This window comes from Oncorhynchus masou, chromosome 24 (assembly GCF_036934945.1).
Source record: "Oncorhynchus masou masou isolate Uvic2021 chromosome 24, UVic_Omas_1.1, whole genome shotgun sequence".
Taxonomy (NCBI): domain Eukaryota; kingdom Metazoa; phylum Chordata; class Actinopteri; order Salmoniformes; family Salmonidae; genus Oncorhynchus; species Oncorhynchus masou.
In genome coordinates, this window is record NC_088235.1 from 64,652,829 (window position 1) to 64,678,082 (window position 25,254).

Sequence of the window (25,254 nt, forward strand, 5' to 3'; positions counted from 1 at the left end):
AGGTGCATTACCACCACCAACTCGACTGGAGTGTGGACCTCAGTTCATCTTTCAATCACCCATGTGGGTATATGCTCCTAAAAACTGTTGAGGAGATAGGATAGGCAGGACAAGCATGTAAGATCCTTCTACTATAAGGATTATTAACGTTAGGCTCCTTTAGTCCATTATTGGGTTAGGTAGAGGTTAGCCCAAGATGTACTCTTATGGAGCCTACTGTTACTCCTTAATGTCCAAGGAACTTCTGTGGTATTTTCAGATGCAGACTGGTCTGAATTGATTCTCAATTGTGATACGGTTTTAGAAACGTAAAGCCCTTTACTTTCATGTCACATCAAAATAATTTCACAAATGCAAAATATGCACTTACTCAGTAGCGGTGTGTGGGTAAAATCCCTGGGGAAGCCATTCCAGGGGGAGAAAAGTAATAGTACAACCTATGTGTTGTGGTATTTGCATTGTTTGCTCTATAACCTGTTAGTCCAATGATATGCCTTGACACCATGATATATAGGCTTAAGGCTGAGACAATAAGAAGACACAGTGGCAGAATAAATTCAACCACACCTTTGTTTCATCACAAAACCAGAGAGCAACATCTGTCTGGTGAAGTCCACAAAACATTTTGCATGTAATAAACCGTTACATGACCGACAGCATGATCAAGCAAGTTAATGTTTCCAACATTTTAGACTACTAAACAACTATTGATTTATAACAATGGAGAGTTATCACAAGTCGCAAAGAAAACAAGAGCTGCCTCCACTAATCCAACTTCAAAATGTTAACATAATCTAATCACCTATGCTTAGTCTGATACAATGACAACAAAAACATGTCAAAAACGATTTAGTCCAATACATGTCAGCTAAATATGATGTGGGTGTCCATGGTACTGATTTCTGTATGTGTGTGTATGCACTTGTGTGAAAAAACATGTTGACTCACCCTATTTGTAGAGAATTGCCAATGCCATCCTCTTTCACGTTGCTTAAACGGTTTATGACTCTGTCATACAGTACACGTTTTAAGTTTTTATTGTCCTAGGCTACCTGCCTAAAATGATTGCTCACTGGCAAATCAAATCAAATCAGCTGATATCTCAAAGTGCTGTACAGAAACCCAGCCTAAAACCCCAAACAGCAAGCAATGCAGGTTTAGAAGCACGGTGGCTAGGAAAAACTCCCTAGAAACGCCAAAACCTAGGAAGAAACCTAGAGAGGAAACAGGCTATGAGGTGTGGCCAGTCCTCTTCTGGCTGTGCCGGGTGGAGATTATAACAGAACATGGCCAAGATGTTCAAATGTTCATAAATGACCATTTTGGTCAAATAATAATAATTTCAGTAATTGTCGAGGCTGCAGCAAGTCAGCACCTCAGGAGTAAATGTCAGTTGGCTTTTCATAGCCGATCATTAAGAGTACCTCTACCGCTCCTGCTGTCTCTAGAGAGTTGAAAACAGCAGGTCTGGGACAGGTAGCATCTGGTGAACAGGTCAGGGTTCCATAGCCGCAGGCAGAACAGTTGAAACTGGAGCAGCAGCACAGCCAGGTGGACTGGGGACAGCAAGGAGTCATCATGCCAGGTAGTACTGAGGCATGGTCCTAGGGCTCAGGTCCTCCGAGAGAGAGAGAGAAAGAAAGAAAGAGAGAAAGAGAGAATTAGAGAGAGCATACTTAAATTCACACAGGACACTGGATAAGACAGGAGAAGTACTCCAGATATAACAGACTGACCCTAGCCCCCCAACACATAAATTACTGCAGCATAAATACTGGAGGCTGAGACAGGATGGGTCAGGAGACACTGTGGCCCCATCCGATGATACCCCCGGACAGGGCCAAACAGGCAGGATATAACCCCACCCACATTGCTAAAGTACAGCCCCCACACCACTAGAGGGATATCTTCAACCACCAACTTCTTCTTCCTTTCATGGGCAATGATGCACCAGGCCAGCTAGTTAATATTAGCCTACTATATCTAGCTACATGTTAAACTTCCTCCCTCTCAGGCCAGGGGCACAATGTATGAATTTATGGAAGGATCAGAATCGCCATTATAACCATTGGTGAGTAAGGTAAATTAAGTAAAACCCAACGTCCAAATCTCTATCTTCATCCTTGGCTAATTTAGGAAAGGGCCGATCTCAATGCTGATTGGCTATTATTATTATTTATTTTTTTATCAAGGGAGGCCAAATGATCGCTGGCTTCCCTTACATTCAATGCTATACTCTTTTTGACCAGATGATTTTGTATGTTTTTATTTCTCTTCTCCCTCAGGCTTCTTCTTCTTTGGACTTTATATGGCGGTTGGCAACCAACGTTAAGGTGCATTACCACCACCAACTCGACTGAAGTGTGGACCTCAGTTTATCTTTCAATCACACACGTGGGTATAGGCTCCTAAAAACTGTTGAGGAGCTGGGAGAGGTGGGACAAGCGTCACAAATAGAATCAAGTTCTATTTTAGCGCCTGGCTACGCATACGCTCGTTGACGCGCAGGAGCAGTGTGGGTGCAATGATTGAATAACATGTACGTGTACATTTATTTTGCAACGCTCGCACACGGTGTGGTCAGCATGTTATGTGTAATGGGTTCCTGGTCTAAGGCACTGCATCTCAGTGCAAGAAGCGTCACTGCAGTCCCTGGTTCATAGGGTGGCACACCCAAAGGGTGGCGCACAATTGGCCCAGCGTCGTCCGGGTTTGGCCTGGGTAGGCCATCATTGTAAATAAGAATTTGTTCGTAACTGACTTGCCTAGTTAAATAACAGTTAAATAAAAATGGTTAAATGTTTTAAAAAATGTTTAAATGGAACTGGGTTATGATCAAGGGCTATGTAGAGGTAGACACATTGGTAGACATATTTTCATAATGCATTGTAGTCAACGGCAAGTGATAACTTAGCACAATGTGTCTGCCAATTTTCTCTGTAATGAAACAAAATATTTAAAAAAACGGTTTTAGTGATTAACTACAATCACAGAAGGAGTGAAAATAAGTCTACATATTCCAATTGGTGAACTTCCCCTTTAAGACGGGACACGGTTGTTTCCTTGCTTGCTTGTCGCTTCCTGAATTTAGGTTACGATTGTCTGTGATATAGTGCCATGTAAATCAGAACCTCGATCACAAAGCACGCTATACAAAAAGATATTGGAGTGACTTTCGCTACCACTAAAAAGTGAAGACAACCATTTGCTGAAGGCTTGCCTTGACACTAACTATGGACTATTGGGTAAGTAAATAATATACCCAGATGCATGTTCTTTCTCTAAGTAGCCTACATGGTATTGAATACATGTACAATTAACGTTAGCTTGAGCCATGTTGCTACCTCCGTGTGTCAAAAAGAATACGAGCAGTAGGTCTTGCTGACAAATGATTTACATTATAATCATGATGTTTACAGTATTGCTGCAACCTATAGCCTAGTAAAGTGTCTAGAACAGTGGAGTGAGAGAAGTGTGTCTACACAATCATATTACTTGCCCTGGAGCGCTACAATGTATTGCTCGCGCATTGTTACAGTGACTACAGCACGTTTTTATTGACTTACTAGTTGAATAACACCCCCGGCATTTATAATTATTTCGAGGTTGAACCTTTTTCAAGTGTGAGGATCATTTTCTTTAGGGTAGTTTTTATTTTGTATATATTCAGAGAGCATAATGTGGCATAACAACAAATATAAATGAATCTGATATGGAAACCTCAAGCATCTTCCAGAGGTGTTGATTCTTGTGAACAACATTTGGTTTTAACTGCCTCAACAACCATTCATGCTTGTAGGCATAGCCTTCTAATTATAAGTTTGATTTTTATTTTATAACCCCTGCGTTTGCAGTATAATGCAGGGTGTTATTACATTTGTTCAAGTGAATAATTGGCCAAATACATTATAGAAATGGGGCAAAATTGTCATAAAATTCAGTGTTCTTAATATGGAGTATAGCCATCACTAATGCTGTAGCTTGACAGGTTTTGCCCCACGAAACTTGCAGGCAATCTCATTTGCAGTGATTGAAGACAAATGAAGGGAGGTTTACACTGAGATTTCCACACTGAACCTCATTGTATTGTATTGTATTGTAACACTTTCTTTTTTTTTTTGCTATGGGACTTTGCTTTTTTTAAATCACTTGTACAGCACTGTATTATCTAGGTCATAGTGAATGCAGCCTCCAAACCCAGGCACTAAAGGCAAAGAAATTCCCCCCCCATTCTGAATTTCATGGATTTGCTCAGTTTTGTAAATTCCCAGAAACCACTCTTCATGTGGTGTGTTGTACTCTACTCTTGGTCAAACCCCGACTGTATTACGGTCATACAATGAATCCAGTCGACATTAAATGAAAAGAAAAGGAAATGCGCCAAAACTACTAAAGTGATTCTGCATAATCAAATTCATAGTACAATGTGGAATGTTATGCATGTTACTGATTATAAAGGATATTTTCTTAAGTATTGCACACGCTCAGATGTTGGTATTTGACATGATTATTTGTATAAGGTCTAATTTCCATAAGATACAGACCTAAGAATTCATAGAATGTGTTTTCCAAACCAGTGTTGATACTAATGTCATTGAAATCATTGGGTGGACCGCATAACTACAAACCTGTTTAAAAATAAATTTAAATTAAACTTATTTTTTGGGGGGGGTGGAAAAACACTTTGAGTGTAAATTTAAATGACTAAAATCAGATTAAAAAGTATGTAGAAAAGATAATGGGCATCTGTATGTTAGTTCTCAAAAATGATATTATAAAAACAATCACCAAAATAAAAGCTAGACAGTCATGGAGATGAAAACAATTCCAAAAACAATTAATTTAAAAGTATTGATTTTATTATGTTTGAGCAAAAAAACAGCATTTATCCTTGACAAAATGCATTGATCTGCAAGAAATTGGCTTAAAAATGTCTCTACACGCCAAGATGGGGGGCCTCTAAAAAATATATCCTATGTTCAGCCGTGCTTATAGGCCAGCCGCAGACATTTCCGCGCCCACCCCCTAAGCCTCTTTTTGATCCAGGAAAAACTCTGAGTGTGTGTATGTTATCACACCATTTTCTCCTTGATGTCTTCCATAGCAGTAGCCTCCTCCTCACACCCAGCACATTCCCAGGAGAAATATGACCTCCCTTTGGACACAACAAAGGTCTCCTTACAGAATACGGCTGGCCTGGGAAACCAGGGGCATGGGTGTTTACGCAACAATAGGGAGAACAAAATAGGCGTGAAGACCGGGCTACAGCACTGCATTGCTCTCCTAATACAAAGATGGCCGGGAACAAATGTTTTGTAACAGGCAAAGTAGGTTATTTGAAAAATGTCAGAAAGAAATGCGTTGGATAACTTGGAGCATGTACACTGAGTGTACAAAACATTAGGAACGCCTTCCTAATATTGAGTTGCACCCCCCTTTGCCCTCGGAAAAGCCTAAATTAATCGGGGCATGGAATCTAAATGGTGTCAAGCGTTCCACTGGGATGCTGGCCCATGTTGACTCCAATGCTTCCCACAGTTGTGTCAAGTTGGCTGGATGTCCTGTGAGTGGTGGACCATTCTTGATTCAGATCAGAAACTGTTGAGCATGAAAAACCCTGGCACCTATTACCATACCCCTTTCAAAGGCACTTAAATCTTTTGTCTTGCCCATTCACCCTCTGAATGGCACACATACTCCAGTCCATATCTCAATTGTCTCAAGGCTTAAAGTTCTTCTTTAACCTGTCTCCCCTTCATCTACACTGATAGAAGTGGATTTAACAAGGTACATCAATCAGGGATCATAGCTTTCACCTGGATTCACAAGTCTATGTCAAGGAAAGAGCAGGTTTTCCTAATGTTTCGTACACTCAGTATATGTGGCGAATGGTTAATGTACCTGTTGCATCAGGACTTGCCTTTTGCCCTGAAGCATGATGACAAAATGTAATCTCTCCAGTTTATGGAAGATGAAAACTGAGATTTGGCACTGGATGCTCAGCTCTGTCGTCTGTGCTACAGAAGCACTGAACTCAAAGGGTACTACAGCTTTTGCATACATATTTCCTGAGTCCTGACAAAATGTTGTTGTTTTTTTACACTATTTAAGATGGACAGTGAAGCCTAATCTTATGATAAGGCATTCAGATAAGCTGCCCATCTGAAACTTGGCTGGTCACATGTTATGGTTCTTTTGTTGCTCCCGACTCTGCTCTACTTGTCTAACCTTGGCAAACCTGTCGTAGAGTATGTTACACAGACAAGTAGACTGAGTAACTGTTGTCAGGGGGTGTATTGTCATTGAAAGGCAAAGTTTCTATTCAGGTTCATTCATTGTCGAATTTGGGTTTGTCATTATGCAAAGACACAAAGGCTCCGTCTGTAAAATGTCAGTACTCTTTATTACGTAAACCTTTTGTTTATGTCATACTGTTGCTATTTTGTTAGCTGTGACTTTACTAGACCTGGAATGATGTGCTTCCACTTAAGCAATTAGTCATTCAGTCAATTAAAGCCTACATTTCAAACAAAGTACCTCAGTGTTTGCATTGCAAACAAATACTTTTGAGTTTAGCATGGTTAGTTTGCATGATGTCATGGGAATGCATCACCAGTACGTTATATATCCCCACCAAAGCATTATGTGATGTTAGTTCCAGTGGTTATGAATAGTGGTTGTGTAAGTTTACGGTCCTATGGACCTTAAGCTTTTCTCTATTTGATTATGTGAACCTTTTATGGATACAATCTTTTTTTGTTATCAAGCAGACAAGCATAGTGTTGTAAAAACCAGTGATCGAGAGAGAAGTGAAGAGAGAATAGATGTGCTCATCTTTACTGCTTCATAAAATTAATGACATTATGCCTATTTCCTGTTTATTTGTCAAATGCAAATATGATACGAGCAGTTAGTCAATAGTCCACACCTAAAACAGTGTGTTTGTCTTTCATGCTGTGCTTTGTATTTGGAATACATTAGTGACACTTCTTTCAATGTTCACAGATAGCAATGAGCTTTTAAGTCGATTGATAACAAACTTTTGCAGTCACATGTTATTGCACTTTCTCTGTACTATAATTTGTTTGGAGAGGAAAGGTTTCTCCTATCCATTGGCTACATATGTTATGTCGAATGGTTGATAGGGGCAGAGTTTAGTCAGCTGACTCATTCCTCCTCCTCACCTGGTCCTGGTTCAGGAATATTAGCTATATGTCAGTCCTAGTCACGTTCTCTCTCTCTGACCAAATTTCACAACTGCAATTGTGTCACGTTTCCACAGCAATTGAAATCTAATCAGAAGTAGACTTGTTATTGCTTGTTGGGCATTGTATTCCCACTTTCACAAATGTTTAGTTGACAGATGGTGTGTGGAACTGTATATGATGGAAAGTGTGGTGAACTTGTCAATTGATTACAAGGTAGGCAAATTGCATTGTAATATGTGTGTTGTGACTTTTCCATTAACATTTTGTGCATGGGATGTGAAGCTGCTATGAGTACTCATGTGAATAATTGACTATGATGTGCGGGGACAGTCAGTGTCTCCGATGTCCATATTGGGACATATTTCTGTCTCGCACTATTTTGATCATATAAGGGGAAAATATTCAACCCAAAGCAAGACACTGTAGGATGAAAGCTTTACTTTTGTATGATCTTTAAAACAAAGTCAATTCTTTTTTTAGCTATGACCATATTTTCCTTTTCTCAGCAGTTTTCACTATATGCATGTGTAGTCCTTGGAATCCTCCATAAAATCCTTACACGTTGCATAGCAGTGCAGATGGATATGTCTCCATGGTTTATATTTTCAAAATCATTCATTCTTTCTAATTTACACAAAAGCATAATTATATATATATATACCAGTCTTTTTCTGCTGACAGTGCCATCTTGATGTGCATGGTCTGTGACTGATCTGTTGTGAGGCACTCGGACTCCTGTAAATGACACAACTGAGGAATTTCAATGGAGAATGCTGACCCAAGATCAGCACATTGCTTCTAGATGAACATATTCATGTTAGCATTATGGTAGAGTAAGCTGACCTAGGACCAGGGCATAAGAACAGACACTGTCTAAAACTGTACACGAGTGACAGCAAATTGGAGTTGAAAGCCACCTTGGAGAAGTTGTAAGTCGCTCTGGATAAGAGCGTCTGCTAAATGACTTAAATGTAAATGTAAATCTGCAATTGTTAGACCATTGTTAGTTTGCAATGTAATCTCTCTCTCTGTTTCTAGAGTGCCTTGGAGGTGTACAAGGAGATGCTGTTGCTCTACCTGGAGGAAGGCAGGCGGCTTGTGAACACCAACTGTGAGGCGTTGGAACCATGGCAGATCATTGGAGCCACTCTCATATCTACCTTAGGAGCAGTCTGGGTCAAAGGCTTCCTGTTTCAGCAAGAAAGTACGTTTTCAGATTCAGTAATGAGGCATGTGTTTATTATATGCATGGATAAAAAGTGGCGTGGGTGTTTTTGTGTTTTACATTATGGAGAGTTTTTTTTTTTTGTTGGTTTATTCAGACAATGCTGCTTCATGATTCTTTACCAGTCTGAGTAAGTGTGCACTTGTTCACTTCCTCTCATAGATTTAAAAGGACTGGCGCAATAATATGGTATAAACTCTCTCTAGCTCATGCTTACGTCAATCCAATGCTTGAAAATGTGTTGGGTGAAGTGCTCAAGTGTAGGCTGGTAGAGAATTTAGACGCAGGGAAAGGTGTCAGCATTAAAACACCCAGAGTTGAATTTGAAGTATGGCAGGGATTGACATTAAGGTCTGAAAGGCACAGGAGTATTTTGGGGTTGCCTGAAGATTATGGTTACTTGTTTGAAGTAGCTATTTTTGGCTACTCACAGAGGAGGAATCAGAAAAAAACAGATTTTGAGAATTCATTCCTTTTTGGTTGTTATCAGTAAAAATCCCCTGCTCAATGGGAGCAGGCTCAACTTGTACAACTGCTCAGATCACTTATCCAGGGCAATAGGGCAACCCTTATTGTCAATCCCCAACCTCAGAGCAGGCTCAACTTGCACAACTGCACTTATCACTTGCCCTGAGCAATAGGGCAACCCTTAATGTCAATCCCTGTATGGCCTTGAATACTTATTCCTGATACAATTGTGAGCAAAGATCAGCTGACAAAACAATCTCTGTGATCAGTTAAAGCACTTTAAGGAGAGTGGTTTTTGGTTTAATCAGACGTGTGCTGGCCAGCAATTTTAAATACGTTTGAACTTTAGTTGCTATTTTTCTTCTTGCTCCAAACTTCAGTTTGGCTCTCTTTGTACATTACATGTGTTTTACAGCTATTACAGGTGACATAGCCATTTCAGACATGTTGTGTTCCCACTGATGTTTTGTGCGTTTTCTAGAATTCCACAGATTAGTGATATTCATATTCCAATTCAGGGGAAATTACAATTCGTTTTTTTTGTTGTTGATGGCATTAACTGGCTGTACACATAATCTCATTTGGCAGGATTGTTGGCAAGAAACGGTGTTCCAGTATTAGCTTGTGGGCCAGCTGTTGGCCTTTTTGATTTGTCTGCCATCTCCAATCAGCTGTTTTTATTAATCAAAAAGTCTCCATTGAATTCAGCTTGTGGTTTTCTCCCGTGCACATCTAGCATTCTTTCAACACAATCTTCTCTTTCTTTGTTGCTTAATAGCCCTGACATCCCGAATCAAGAAGCAGTGCTTTCGACTCATCAGAAAAATACCCTTTGTTGGCGCGGCAGTAAGTTTCAAGCGGTTATTTTGTTCCTCTATTCTACAGATGTGCTCGTACTCTTCCTTGTCTAGTGTGGGATGAGTCACTCACTAATGACTGAGTGTCGGCATTGGGGTGAGACCTTTGACACAGTTTACATCATGGACTTGTGATAATTCTGGGTTACTATTGGTCATTGCTGTCTAACCTAACGGAATGACTAAACTGTATTTGGATTCAACTGGAGAGTGTGAATAGGCTACACTTTAATCAGATGGGTATATTCACATAACTGATTTTGCATATCTTATTTTAAATGCTCCCTTGCCACAAATACTAGCCCAGATCTTCCTGGTATGCTATCACCCAGTGTTGTAGTACTCGAGACCACATTTTGAGTGTCTCGTCTTGTGTCGGATACATTTGTACTCGGCCTTGACTCTGTCTCGGGCAGTGAGGAATATTTCTTCCCAAGACCAGCGGAGTTTAAAAAAAACAACTCATAATTATCAGATTCCATTCAGTAAACGCATAAATGCGTGTAGTCCGACATTGTAAATAATAATTTATTCTTAACTGACTTGCCTAGTCAGGTCAAATAAAGGTTAACTAAAGACGATAATAAAGAAACTTCTTTGCCAGGTCAAATGTATTCACTCCTTTCTTTAAACATGAATACCCGCAGTCACCATATACCCACTTTTTTACGGGCATTGCGTATACTCCTTAATCCCCACTGATACGTATCAAAGTGGTGTAGTGGAAGTATACGATTTATCAATTATGTAGTACAATCGAGAAATCATGTGCAAAGTAGCCTACACAATCGAACAGCAAATTAAATATATTCACATGGGTGCCGCACTCAGCCTCGTTTCAGCAGAATATAATCTGCAGGCAGAGAGCGCACTGGTTTTAGCATGGAGCAGCTCACAGAAGAATGATATTGGTAGCCGGTAGGTAGGAAAAACATTTCAATTCATGATATCTACCACTAAATGTTAACTAAGGCAACAATGGGTATGCAAACCAGGTATTGAGAAAGTTTGATCAGTAGTCTTGGTTAGTGGGCTATTTGTGTTGCGCAATTCAGTCATCATGACCTGTTTGCATCAGGGGTGTAGGCTTGAGCAAAAAAAAGACTACATTATTATTTTTCCAGTCCTCGAAAAATAGTCTCTTGATGTGGTTTAAGAATTGTTGTGGATGTCACATAAAAAAGGTGGGGTTTTGAGTGCGACTCTGAAAAAAAAAAAATATGAAAATTAATTTGTAAAAAAAACTGGAAAACACACAGGGTGCCTTTCATTCGCTGGGCAGTCCGTTTGGGATTTTTTTTATGTACAATTTGAATATACCTGCTTCTCCAGGCACCACTACCCTGCATAGGGCTGATGGAAAGACAGCAGTCACACACAGCATGATGTTAAATGATTAACTGTCCATTCACTCGGACATAATAAGCCAGTGGGTCCCAATTAGAAGAATACAAAACACACAACCATTAGGCTAAACGTTTCCTAGTCTAAATGTGCAACTATTACTTCCCATTGCAAAAAAATATTTCATGTTTAGCACACAGTGACTTAAAGTTTAAATGCAACAGTGTTTCACACAAGTTATTTTCAAAGATATGACTAACGGCAAGCAAGCTCCAATACAACAACAGAGGAATGTCCTTGTCCTTCAACATATTTTTTTTTCACCATTCTGAATGTCTTAAGAATCCTTATGTTCTTCTGAATTTTGAACACAGGAATACTGGACATTTTAGACTCTTATGGTGTTGCTTTGACAATTACAATCATGGTCTTGAATTTGACTTTTTCTGGTCTCCCAACCTTTGCCCCCCTCCCGATCTTGACTCTGTCTCGCCTACCCCTCCGGTCTTCGTCTTGACTCAGACTTGATTTACACCGATCTTGGTCTGGAACTGGTCTTGCTTTAGTTGGTCTCGAACACAACACTGCTATCACCTCTACTTTCACAAAAACAAACAAGCCAGTTTTGATTGCTTTCATTGATTTTTCCATATTTTAGATAAGTTGTCAATGCCAGAGTGTTGTAGCCTAGACATTCTCAATGCCATAATGGGTCACTGCTTCTAGGAAATGGTTTGTGTTGTCTGAGCAGTGATGTGTGTAATGTGACTGACTCAGTGTGTCTTTGTGACAGATCCAGACCCAGCTGAACAAGGCCCTGGATGACATGTCTGTCAGTCTTTGCGCACTGAAGGAGGGCATGAACTACACCAAACAGCTGCCTGAACAAGGGCTAACGCAAGTTGAAGTTCTAGACAGGATCAGCGAGTACGAAACACTGAGTAAGTGGCTGAGAGTTATCCCAGGGCATGCTCTGGGGTGCTTTGTTTCTTTGTTTCTTTGTAGTTAAATGGGGCCGATGACCTACAGTGCCCTACTGCCCTAATATGTTTTGTATTGACTAGATCCTAGAAAATGAAACAATCTAAGTTTCCATCCAATTGGTGACAGAATTCCATGCAATAATTCAACAATCTTTTCCCACCAGAGATGTGTTTCCATCAAATTTCCATCAAATTATAGCAAGTGTGCCCATTCTGGTATTGGCACGTGTGCTCACGCTGTTGGCTAGAGCGCACATATAGCCTAAATGATCACATTATTATGTCTGTAGCCTAATAAACTGCATGCTTTCCCAATGAGTGGTAGTGGGAGGACCACACAACACATTATGAATCCAAGTTTACTTCGATATGATTGTTATTATATCAATATATGCGCATAAAAGCATTTTACAGACAAATAGATCCCACCTTGTCTATAGTGTGTTTTGTCAACATTTTTCAGGCCTGTCACAAAAATGTTTTTATTATACAACATGTACTTTACTCACATAAAGAGTTTGGATGGAAACCTGGTTAATTAAGAATTTGCTTTGGCAAGTTCTAGACTGCTTTTTGTTCTTCTGTGGAGCCATAATGCAATTTTAATGACAATATTATGGAGCCAATGACCTACAGTGCCTTTTTGTATTGACTACTTTTATCCTAGAATATGTGACATGTGTGCCAGGGTGTTTTTAGCATATTTTATTTTTAAATTCGTAGTTGATGTGGAGTTACAGTATATAGTTGTTTCCTGAGGCATTGCTGTTGTCTGCTCTTCATAGATGAAGTGGATTGGGAGAATGGACGAGTGTCCGGTGCAGTGTACTGGGGAGATCAGACACTTACCAAACTTTTAGTGAAGGTATGTCTAGTCCACAAACCAACCGTTTTTGTCTTGTTAAACTTCTGTGTGTAGTATTCTGAGTAATACGTTTTCCCTGAAATATGTGAAATTTAGAGCTCATACTACAGTCAGAATATGCCTTGTTGTTTGTATGACAAATCCCATATCTTACTGATTCCCTTTGATATTCCTCCTCTTGTCGCTAGGTGTATGGAGACTTTGCATGGAGCAACCCACTTCACCCAGACATCTTTCCTGGTGTGAGGAAGATGGAGGCAGAGGTTGTAAGAATGACGTGTACCCTCTTCAACGGTGGGCCCAACACTTGTGGCACAGTGAGTTTACCTTTAGTACTCCCACAAGACTCACTGACCCATGGCTTGGGAAATATTCTACTTGAGAGAATAATCAAAACCTATGCACGGGCACATTCTGAACACTGATGGTTCCTTGTTGTTTCTGCTTTGTTCAGGTCACCTCTGGAGGAACTGAAAGCATATTGATGGCATGCAAGGCGTACAGAGACATGGCCTATGAGCGCGGTGTGAAACATCCTGAAATGTAAGTTCACTGTCAAAATGTAGCCTCCAGATTCTTTTTCTTTGAACTGGCACACTAGATGACCTCAGAACAAGCTTGATTTGCATTGTTGAGATGTTGTCTGTCTCATAAATGGTAATATAAAATGCATTTCACAGGTGATATAGTACTGGGAATCATTTGTGTTGTATTTCCTCCCCTAATTTTGCAGCATTGCACCAATTAGTGTCCATGCCGCCTTTGACAAAGCAGCAAACTACTTTGGAATGAAGCTTGTTCACATCCCCCTGGACAAAAATTCAATGAAAGTGGATGTTAAGGTGTGTATATTTATTAGTTCCTGTACAAATGGTTGTTCTAATGAATAAAATCAATCAGTGCTCAACATGCGCTGAAAAGGTCAGAGTAAATGTACGTTTGTTGGTGTACAAATTCCCAATTGAACTGTAGCCTCGACCCCAGCCTACTCTAGGTAACGAGAGTATGGTGTGATGTATATGGCACTTCCGTTACTGACTGGGGATCACATCCTCAGTTTGGACTGTTGAAGATGAACATTTCAGACATGACCGCAGTAGTTACAAAAAACATGGTGGCAACAACTACAATTACTCGTTCTTAGTGAGTGTAGATGAGACTTATCATCACCATAATAATTTGTCTTAAAGCAATATTGTGACACATTCAACTCCTTATAACTCCAACTTGTTTTGTATAGGCGATGAGGAGAGCTATCAGTAAGAACACAGCCATGCTTGTATGTTCCGCACCCCAGTTCCCGCATGGAATCATTGATCCTATTGAGGAAGTAGGAAAGGTAAATTGTCTCATTGTTATGTACTTGTAAAAGGAAAGTCATGGTTATTTTTATTTTTTTTATTTTTTTGGTAATGCTTAAAGGTCCAGTGCAGTAATGTTCCTGTGTTTTTATATATATTTTCACACTAGGAGGTCGGAATAATACTGTGAAATTGTGAAAATAATGACAAGGGCCTTTTAGTGTCGAGGCTGTTTTGAAAAGGCCGCCTGAAATTTCAGCCTATTTTGGTGGGAGGGAGTTTTGGCCTTTCATGGCGACATCCCCATATGGTAAATTAGTTAAGTTCCCAACCTCTCTGCCGATAACAGCAAATTTTCAGTTTTCCACTTCCCACTCAGACTACTCCCACATAGTTGTAGCAAAATTATCGCTTGAGAAATTACTCTTTGCTAAAAAAAAGAAGACATTTTGTAACAATTTTTCTTGAAAAGAATCACAGTAAGGTACTTAATGTTACCCAGAAATGATTTGATATTGAACCAAAAATGTCTGCATTGAATCTTTAACATTAAGTTGCTTGTATACCTGAGTACTGTAGTAACACTGTAATAACAACATTGTTGTGGCATAGTACTTTACATGAAATGACCTAATCCATCCCACATGGTGTTTTTCAGCTGGCTTTAAAGTACAACATCCCTCTGCATGTGGATGCTTGTTTGGGAGGGTTTCTCATCGTGTTCATGGCCAAAGCCAATTATCCACTGGCTCCCTTTGACTTCAGGGTAAAGGGTGTGACCAGTATATCTGCAGACACACACAAGGTAAGAGGGTGTGGATCCCAGGCTGTCTTACCAAACATTTTCTCCCTCTTGATTTTCGATCATAAGATGCTCATTGTTCCATAGACTTGTCGTTTAACCAGTTATGGTGTTGACTAAGAATAGTTTTTTTGATCTACCTCTACTCTCCAGTATGGCTACGCCCCTAAAGGTTCATCAGTGATCCTGTATAGTGACAAGAAGTACAGGCACTACCAGTACTTTGTGGCTCCAGACTGGCAAGGGGGCATCTATGCGTCCCCATCAGTGGCAGGATCTCGGCCAGGCGGTATCATCGCAGCGTGCTGGGCTACCATGATGCACATGGGAGAGGATGGCTACATAAAGGCCACCAAGAAGATAATTGACACTGCACGTACCATCAAGACAGAGTAAGAGACCCATCTTTTACTGCAGTCTTTATCGGCAGAACCTTGATTTCTGGCTTTCTCACTGAACAAGACTTGGATGTATGGTAAAGCGAGACTATTATAGGTACAATCTGAAACATTATGGTAGTTTTTCTCATCAAGATATTAACATTTTAGTAATTTAGCAGACGCTCTAATCCAGAGCGATTTTACAGGAGCAATTAGGGTTAATTGCCTTGCACAAGGGCACATTGACAGATTTTTTTTTCTTCGCCTAGTTGGGCAGGGATTCGAAATGGGGACCTTTCAGTTGCTGGCCCAACACTCTTAACTGCTAGGCTACCTGTGTTGATATTCTTACTGTTGATTCCTAAACCGTCTGTCAACCTATATATAAAATGTTGTTAAATTTGACTGTTTATAAGAGCTCTTGGCAAGCACATTGTGATCTCACTATTTTTAGATGAGATAAACATGTTTTTGTTTATTTCCGGACAGAATCCGTAAGATAAATGGGGTGTTTGTGTTTGGAGACCCTGAAGTGTCCGTGGTGGCAATAGGCTCTGACGTCTTCGACATTTTTCGTTTATCCAACGCACTGACTTCAAAGGGTTGGAATCTCAACATGCTACAGTATCCATCCAGGTATGTTTTCCTCGCCTTTTTCTCATCTTTGAAATTCAGTCATACTTATCAGTTATAATGTATACATTTCATAGAATATTGACTATGCACTTTATTTTGAAGTAGTACCAGCAAGCAAAGACATCACCATGTTGAATCCTTTTGTGTTTTTAAACACAATTCTCTTTCCCATCACAGCATCCATATCTGTTGTACTGTACTGCACACACATGAAGGTGTGGCCAAACAGTTAATCAGTGACATCAAAGAGCAGGTGGCTCTCATTTTGAAAAACCCCAATGAGAAGACCACTGGAATGGTGATTGTTAATGCTGACTCCGTTACCTGGAATACACTACACAGCAGTGCACCATATTAATCCATTCATTTTATGTGATAAATTGGATAAATGGCTCTACATTCATGTGTTCATGTTCTAGGGAGCAATCTATGGCATGGCCCAGTCCATCCCTGACAGATCCATGGTGACCGAGATCTCCCGAGGCTTCTTGGACTGCCTCTACAGCACAGAGGAGCCCAAGTCGTCTCAGCCTCAGAAGACCCATATGAATGGCAATGGCAAGGCCCACTGAGTCAGGAGTAGGGTGGCTGTGGACTGGACACACACCTGGGTCATGTTCATTAGGGAACATAATGGTAAGCGTTGTAAAACTTTTTGCAACGGAAAATGAAAAGGAGCGTTTACTGGATAAGCTCAAGTAGTCCCTCCATGTTTCAGTCCATTTTCTCAGGTCGGTGACTAATGAACACAGCCCAGCTTACCAGCCTGCCTCACCTCTGGTCCACCCACTACATCACTCAACATTTGCCTTATCCTGCCCACCTTTTATCTACCTACTCACCTTTTTTCAGATATGTTCTGAAGCACAAGCCATTGTTTTTAGCTATCGTGAGGAGAATTCTTCAAATATGTAGAAAGTGAAAGCAACTATTGTACAAAAATATATAGAATAGTTGCTCAAACCATTGAGGGGTTTTGGTCTGGTTGTATTAATTGTCCCCCACGATGAAATCAGGGATGGGACTATTGATCTGTCTCCGTACGTTCATACGTTAGTCACACGCGATATCTCAGACAGCACTGGCCCGATTTTGATGAAACTTGTGTGAATGAAGCGTCTACCATGATAAAAAACACTTAATGCTACTCTTTTGACACCAAATGAGCGATCTGCATGAAACTTAATATGTAGCATCTATGAACAAAGGTCTCTCGGCGCAATATTTTCCAGACTAGTACCTAAAACAACATGGCCACTATTGAGTCTAGCTAACCCTCGCAATATTTTGATGGAACTTGGGGGAATTATCTGTCTTTTAGAAAAGTTTGGTCATACGCACATCCTTAACAACATAGGGGCTGGGCTAATAAAGAATATGGGTAAAGAACAGGAAAGCCTGCACCCTGTTAAAGCTCCCAATTCGCAGCTTTATTCACAATGTTTCGATCCAAAACAGATCTTCATCCAGTCAAACAGACTGAGTGCTCACATCCCAAAATATACTAATTTCACCTCACATGACGCATGGTGGGTGTGGAAACAATTCAATTCACTTTTGCGCATAGTCAATCATATAATTAATCCCAGAGGTACTCATGGTCATAAAGGATTAAATACATACAAATTAAAACATGGGCAACAGTAAAAGGATTTGGAAATTGTTGGAATACCCAAACATATGACCATTACGGGTCGTGCAGTGGCCGTAGATATAATTACAATTACCTATTTTTTTTAAACAACTTGCCTACCTCTAATAATTTGATATCAATGAGATGGGCACATGTAGTAGTTACAGAAAATCAAATGTACAAAATGACCAAGTGGAGACCTGGGTGGCAAGACGAATTGAACGTAGCATATTCATGTAAGAAATGGTCTGTTATCAAACTCTTGGTTCAAACCTTTAGGAGACATGGTGGACAAACGGTGAATCCAATACAATTCTCTTCTCAGTAATAGATTATCAGTATTTCCCCTGCTCCTAGTAGCCTTAACATGTTCAATACCAATGTATCTCGGAGATCTGATGTTGTGACGAACCTCCATGAAATGCACAGCCACAGGGTTTCTCAAGAGATCTAATATTATTCCTGTGTTCTGCTATCCTGGTTTTCAGAGATCGTTTTGTTTTTCCTACATAGCATAGACCACAAATACACTTCCTCAGGTATACCACATTAGAACAGGTAATGATACCGTTAATCTTAATGGGGTGATTGAAAATTGTGCATTTGTTAGTGAAATTACACGGGATACATCGGCCACATCTTTAATTACCATCCAGTACATTGTCTAGGAAAGTACTATGTGACACACGGTGGAAGATCAGAACTCACCACCATTTGGCTGATTTTTGGAGACGTGTCTGAAGACTACCCGGGAGGGTTCTTTAAATGTCTTTTCCAGTCGTGGGTCAGTGCTCAAGATGTGGATTTTTTTTTTCATTTTAAATGTAAGATATTGTTGAACTGTTTGTCAAGTGGGGAGTATTGAAGGAACAATTGGACTCGTTAGTCGGGGACGGGATGGTTTGGGAGTGATTGTCATCCTGGGTCATATTTTTGTAACGGTCCCATGCAGCATGCAGCCATTCCTATGGGTTACCTTGCTGTCTGAAGTGCTCATCCAGACCATGTGCTTGTTTGTCATAATCACTCTGTGTACTACAGATCCTGTGTATGCGACTGTACAGGCTTGCGAAAGTATTCACCCCCTTGGCATTTTTCCTGTTGTGTTGCCTTACAACCTGGAATTAAAATAGATTTTTTTTGGGGGGGGGGGGTTGTTTGATTTACACAACATGCCTACCATTTTGAAGATGCAAAATATTTTTATTGTGAAACGGTAAGTCAATACTTTGTAGAGCTACCTTTTGCAGCAATTACAGCTCTATTAGCTTGACACATCTAGCTACTGGGATTTTTGCCCATTCTTCAAGGCATAACCTTTTTCATTTCACTTCAACAATTTTGACCATTTTGTATATGTCCATTTATATGTCATCCAAATAAAAAAATCCACTTAAATTACAGGTTGTAATGCAACAAAATGGGAAAAATGCCAAGGGGGATGACCACTTTTTACAATGCACTGTATTGGCTGATAGGGGGGCTCATAAGGGTGTAAGCTATCTCTGCGTAACAGGGAATTCCTGTTCCGCCGGCTCCCTATAGGTCTGTGCTAAAGCCAACTCCCTCTTTATCCAAATGTCTTGCCCGAGAGATCTAGCATTTACAGAATTACTCATTGGCCCAAGGGAGGCACTATAGTAAGCAACTGTATGTACATTAGTCACATGTGATATCTGACAACTGCACTGCATCATTTGTGGAGGATGACATGTTCATTGTTGCCTTGTTTAACACCGGATTTAAAAAAGCACATCTCAATAGGTGGTTCAGGTAAATCATGATATCGCTAAAGGGGGACTTTCCTATTTTTCTCTATTGCGCCTCTACTTTTCCTCAAGCAAGGGAGAGGCTGACTTTTTATTTTTTTACCCTTTAGTGTGTGTACTTTGGGATATCGCTTTAACAGTAAAAAAAAATAATAATAATCGCCAGAGGACATCTTTCATACTCAATGTTCCAGGTACAAACAACAGTGTTTGTCAGTCTCTGATTCATCTACAACAAATAATGGTTTTAACTGAAAAGCACCAATGTCCTAGTGAAATAAATACCCAGTGAACAGGAGGGAGCAATGTTCTCTGCATGTATTTGTAAGGACAACATACTTGAATCATTTAAGACTTGAGCCCATTTTGAATTTAACATTACCTACCTAGGTTCTTGTACTATATTGCATATATACATGTATGACTAATTGCGGTCAGTTTGTGGCTAATTGCATCTTTCAGTAATAATTTAGACTGCAAGAAACCCTGGCTGCTGTAACACATCACCTAGTATACTGTACACCGCCACTATGTTATTAAGAATCTGAGACTGCAATCCACTGATTTGACAACATATTCATTACCCCCTCTATTCATTGAGACAATGGTTTAGCCCTTAATTGAATGGTTTAGACCTGAAATGATCTCAAAGAACAGAATACACACTGAAATATCTTTAGAAGTTGTAAAGTCTCCATCTCAATGATGTGTTCTTGTAGCTAATTAATTGATTTGGCTTCTAATTTTATCTACCTCCGTTTCTGTTCAATGCAATTGTGTTGCTTGTTCAGTCATTATAGGTCTAAAGAATACCAGAAAAGCCTGCCTCAGTTTTTCATATGTAACATTTAAAACGTATGGCATTTGATAAACTGCAGTGTTCTTAAAAAAGCAATACTGGTATAAAACTGTTTGCAAAAAAAAAAAAAAAAAAAACTACTGGATGTACACTTGGTATGCCCCCAAAACACTTTAAATGATCTTTCCATCAAAATGTTCCATGTGCTTTCACATTTGTGTTTGCAGTCAAACTTAAGTGAATATCCACTTTTCTTTCCATGTCTGTAGCTAGGTTTCTATCCAATTGACAGATTCATACGAATATTTAAAAAATTAACAAAGAAAATACTGCATGCTCACTTTCCCACCATATTTATAAAATTGTACCGAAACTTCCATTTAAAAAAAATAATACTTTTACTTTACTCACAACTGTGGAGGGAAATGTGGTTTGTGTCGTAGATGTTTTACCTTCTGGAGTCATTAAAAAGGGAAATAATCTGACAATGTTATGATGATGTGATGGCTTTTAAATCATACCATTTTACTTTTAGCCCAGTCCTGTTGTATAATTCTTAAGCATTGTCTGTGTGACCACTGTTTTTATTCTTATTAATCACTGTGATTTTTCTTATCTGCAACGATTGTGTTTTGGGGTAAATACTCATTTGTGGGTCATTCCTGGTCCTTGAAGGCTGCGGTGTCTCGTTTGTTCTTTTGATTGGTTTTCTAGCTCAAAATCAATGCTTGATTATATAGCAACTATGAAAACCAATAGACAGGGTGGCCCTCAGACGAGTTGAAGAGACTAGCTGGATTACCTGAAAATATACAGTAAATATAGTAGTTAATGGAACCATACAGTACCACTGAACAAAAGAGTCAAAGATCTGACAATGGGTAGTTTCTATTTTTTTAGGTGGAGCCATCAATGGAGAAATAACCACTAATATGTTGACATTTTTAATAGCCAGGAGTATATTAAATTGCGAAAGAAACATAAAGGTAATTTAATGTAAATTGTGATAGTACCTGAATTGCTGCTTAGTGCTTACCCCACCATAGTCTAAATTGTACAGTGTAAATCTTAACAAAGCGCCTTGCCCTCAAGGAGGTAGGGTTAAGATCATGCCTTCTGTTATTGTCTAAGGGCATAATCTTCACAGCAATAAATCACATTCACCTGTATGCCTTCAGAGGCCAGATTAATGAGGGCTGTTGGATAATACCAATGTATAGAATCTCAAAATGTAGATTCTATTTATATGTATCGATTAGCCTTAGGGATTTGGCTTTGCAACATCAAGTTCAGTAAGGTCCAGTTAATTTATACTGTACATGTAAATTGTAATATCATTAAATGTTTTTGAAAATCTAAAAATATAGTAGCATGAATTTGTAGCTATTTGTATTATTGAGTAGTTTCTTGCTACCCTTCATAATTCCAGAGAAAACCCCTTTGGAAAGCATTTGTTGGCCATGGTTACACTCCTTTCAGCACAACAATTGATTCCAAAATACTTTCAGCACACAGGAAGCTGAGCACCATAACAATTTCAATAAACCTACAACAGCTGTTCCATTTGTTGTTTTTAGAGATTCATTCAATGTGATAACCTTGTTTTATAATATGATTTCTAGGAGGGGTGAAATATTGAGGCTGACCCCATTTTGTCTGTAGGCTACACTTTGGACAAATGAATAAACAGACACTTACTGGTTATTCAAACAACTATTTGTCACTTACAAAACATTACACAGGAAAACCATTTCAGACACACAGACTAGACAGACTGACAAAGTCAGTGTTTTATATAGCAAATATGTTGGAATGATCAAATCGATTTTCCCCAGATTTCAAAGAGTCTGAGCTAGAGTTATGTACATTAGACACTTGATTTTACATTACCTGATTCTGCTCAGTTGGGGACAGAGGAATGTTTGATATACAGTATCTATGGTATTTTTACTGGCTAATCACTGGTTGCTAATAAATCCACTTTCCACCAAAGCAATTTTTAAAAAGGTATATTTGGCTTCATCAGTCAAGCAACAAACACCACACCAGCAAAATGTTTGAATTAAAAGTGACCTGTAAACATTAAATATTAATTGGGATTCTGTGATGTAATTTCCTGTTTGATAATTTCCTGTTAAAGGTTAGTCATCTGAATGAATGTATGGAGAGCGATTTAATAGGCAGGCTCTGCTCTGGGTTCCACCACTGAAATGATCAACTGAAATGGCAGCAGTCCACGTGTTGTTTAGAGGACCGATGCTTGGTCAACGAAGGTAGCCAAAGTGATGTCTCTCTGAGAGAGGCCCCCACAGTCGTGTGTGCTGAGTGTGATTTGGACCTGGGGGAAAGGGGAAGATGGAGTGAGGATAAGGATGAGAGACTGCAGGCAAGACATGGTAAATGGAAACCAGAATGACAGGAATGGGTGAGAATGAGACATACAGAGGGACATTTTAAATTTAAAAAATGTCAAGTCACAACGTACCTTTTACAACGAGTGATGCTAACTGGTTTGTCTATATCTATTTTACCCCAGGCAGTGGGCCTTGGGCAGGGGCTTATTGAAATACCTTGTTGTACACGTTAAACCACTCAGGGTGATGGTCCATCTTCTCAGCTTGTAGTGCCACCCTGGACATGAAACCAAAGGCCTGTGATAAAGTAGCAGATTATACTTCCAAGGTCTTATTGTCACAGTCAAGTAATATGCATTGTATAGCCTACAGCCATTTATTAGCAAGTTTCTTATTTTGTTTGATGTCACATTGTCAGAAAATAATCTGTGTCTGTATTCAAAAAGTATCTCAGAGTAGGAGTGCTGATCTAGCTAGGATCAGTGTTGACTTTTAGAACATAATGAATAATATAGCATGGACAGAGAGCACCTGATCTTAGATAAAACAGACACTTTATAAATAATGGGCCCTGAGCTCTAATTTGAGTATATTGTCCAAGCCTTTCTGACCTGGTTAAAGTCTTTGAAGATGAACTCTTTGTAGATGGCATCCCTGCCCACAACCTCCACCCATTGGGCGTTCCGTAGCAGGGGGAGTAAGTGGTCCCTCTCCTCCTCACTCAAACCCTGGATTTTACTGGCCTGGAAGAGCAAAGCAAACATTCACCGGATTCCAATGTAAAGGGGGCAGTTGCATAAATGCAAACTGTGATTGGTTACAAAGAAGCCCATCTGGATTCAATAGAGTGTTGCATAGCATTCCCAAGGCCTGTTCATAAGGGTGCAATGTTACAGAACGTTCAGATAGAAATTTTGTAGAACAAGACATGTACAATTACCTGTTATGTAGAATTGGGAATTGTGTCAGCTTTATTAATAAAAAACAATTCACCCTAACTGCAAACACCCTGGTTTTCAAAAAGAGGGAGGCTTCATTGCTTTCTCCATATCGCTTCAATATAATTCCCATAGAGATAGATAGAGGACTCAAGTGCCCAAAAGCCCGTTTTAGGATGGGTCGAGGACTTTCACCATTTGGAAGTAGTCAACTGGGTGGGACTTCCTATGGGATAAGGAAGGATCACACAATTCCATCCTGGTCACCAGGAGGGCTCAGCCAATTAATTATACTTGTGATGAAACATTCCATAACTGCAGATGGCAGTAAATCGCCAACCTTGTCTTTATACCTGTTCAAACAACACACTAGCTGGCAGTGTGCACACTTTCAGTTTGTTTACCAACTCATAGAAGTAGTGGAAGAAGAAAATGGGCCATTTCAAAATGGAGATGGCATCATAAGCGCTGCCCATGCTCTCAGACACCATAATGGGACAGATATAATGATGCAATGTCTAAGTCTATGGGATTCCCACAGCGCTTCACACATGATGTGGTATCACGTGAGCTTAAAACTCAGTTAATTCTGAAAGGTGAATCAAAAAGGAGGCTTATGTCAGCTGCAGTTGTGGACGGAAAAGGCACAGACTATGGAGTGCAATAATAAGCAAATTACTCATCTTCAACTAATTTGTGTTATAGATTAAAAGGCATGCAACTCAATAAATGAAGGGGGATATTTTTAGAGGATTTGTCAATGCCCCCAAATGAACGTAATGTTGTTGAGCCAACATAGACACAAAGCAAACATGTCACAATGAAGTAGTCGATACTGCTGATAAAGTGGAACGAAGTCAACAGGTATCTTAGCAACAGGCTAATCTGTTCTATCTGAGAAACGCTGACAGATTTTGGGGACAGCACATTGAGCACAGGCATACAATAACCTGAGGCTTCAACCTCATCTCATCCAATGATTGGCTGCATAGAGACTGTTCCTGTCAGGACAATAATATGTTTTATTGCAAAACAACGTATACACTTTAGGTGCCATCTCATGTTATAATATTGAGTTAGTATTCTGTTCGTCAAATATTCTATTTGAAATGATCAATCAACAGTAAAAACTCATATTGCTTCATCTTCAGTATCTATTGAAGACAACGCAGCAACATAACAATACAGTGTGTCAGTCAGAATACAGTTGGCACTTGGCTATAAGCAGCGCCCTCTGATAAGATTGAAGCAATTCACTCACCATGGTTTTTGTCTGTTCTCAGAGGGCTCGGCTTCTGCTCGTTTCACTTGCAGTGAGTCAATCTGCTATTGCAGTTAGCAGCTGGAATGCAAGCGGGGGTCCTGTTTCAGCTGTCCATGCAGAAGCCTGAAGAGAAATGCCCTCTTCTGGTTATACTGCCCAGCTTTTCTTCAGCATGGCAATCATCATAAATCCTCTGCCGTTGCCCGTAACAACGCCATTTCTCTAGCCAGTCTTTATGAGGGAAAATTGAAAAGGGCATCCATGTAGGATTATGTTTTCTTCGTGAAAGGATGATCACATATTATGTTCTCATATACAACAGCACTCACTGTAAACAAAAATCACTGATTGATGTCATTCACATGAGTGCAGGATACTAATGTTCAATGGTTTACTGCGATGGAGACGTAGACTTAGCTAAATGATGT

At 39.7% G+C, this 25,254-nt stretch overlaps 2 protein-coding genes across 3 annotated transcripts; one reads left to right on the top strand and one right to left on the bottom strand.

Moving 5' to 3' along the window:
* The first annotated feature begins 3,091 nt into the window (after window positions 1-3,091).
* Window positions 3,092-21,983, top strand: LOC135512478 (sphingosine-1-phosphate lyase 1-like). 2 transcript variants are annotated; one of them, XM_064934547.1, is made up of 14 exons: window positions 3,092-3,245; window positions 8,247-8,412; window positions 9,680-9,747; window positions 11,896-12,043; window positions 12,871-12,950; window positions 13,139-13,267; window positions 13,405-13,493; window positions 13,684-13,792; window positions 14,191-14,289; window positions 14,910-15,056; window positions 15,207-15,445; window positions 15,923-16,069; window positions 16,247-16,367; window positions 16,489-21,983. In XM_064934547.1, exons 1-14 carry the CDS (start codon window positions 3,234-3,236, stop codon window positions 16,639-16,641), a joined length of 1,707 nt encoding a protein of 568 aa, XP_064790619.1. In that variant the 5' UTR covers window positions 3,092-3,233; the 3' UTR covers window positions 16,642-21,983. The 2 variants fall into 2 exon arrangements, with proteins under 2 accessions (XP_064790619.1, XP_064790618.1); XM_064934546.1 differs by lacking the exon at window positions 3,092-3,245 and adding an exon at window positions 7,278-7,421.
* Window positions 21,984-22,263: 280 nt separating this feature from the next.
* Window positions 22,264-24,971, bottom strand: pcbd1 (pterin-4 alpha-carbinolamine dehydratase/dimerization cofactor of hepatocyte nuclear factor 1 alpha). The gene is made up of 4 exons (XM_064934548.1): window positions 24,824-24,971; window positions 23,236-23,367; window positions 22,841-22,921; window positions 22,264-22,608 (listed from the first exon to the last, which is right to left on the bottom strand). The coding sequence occupies exons 1-4, from the start codon at window positions 24,824-24,826 to the stop codon at window positions 22,516-22,518; spliced, it is 309 nt and encodes a 102-aa protein (XP_064790620.1). The 5' UTR covers window positions 24,827-24,971; the 3' UTR covers window positions 22,264-22,515.
* Between the last annotated feature and the right edge of the window lie 283 nt (window positions 24,972-25,254).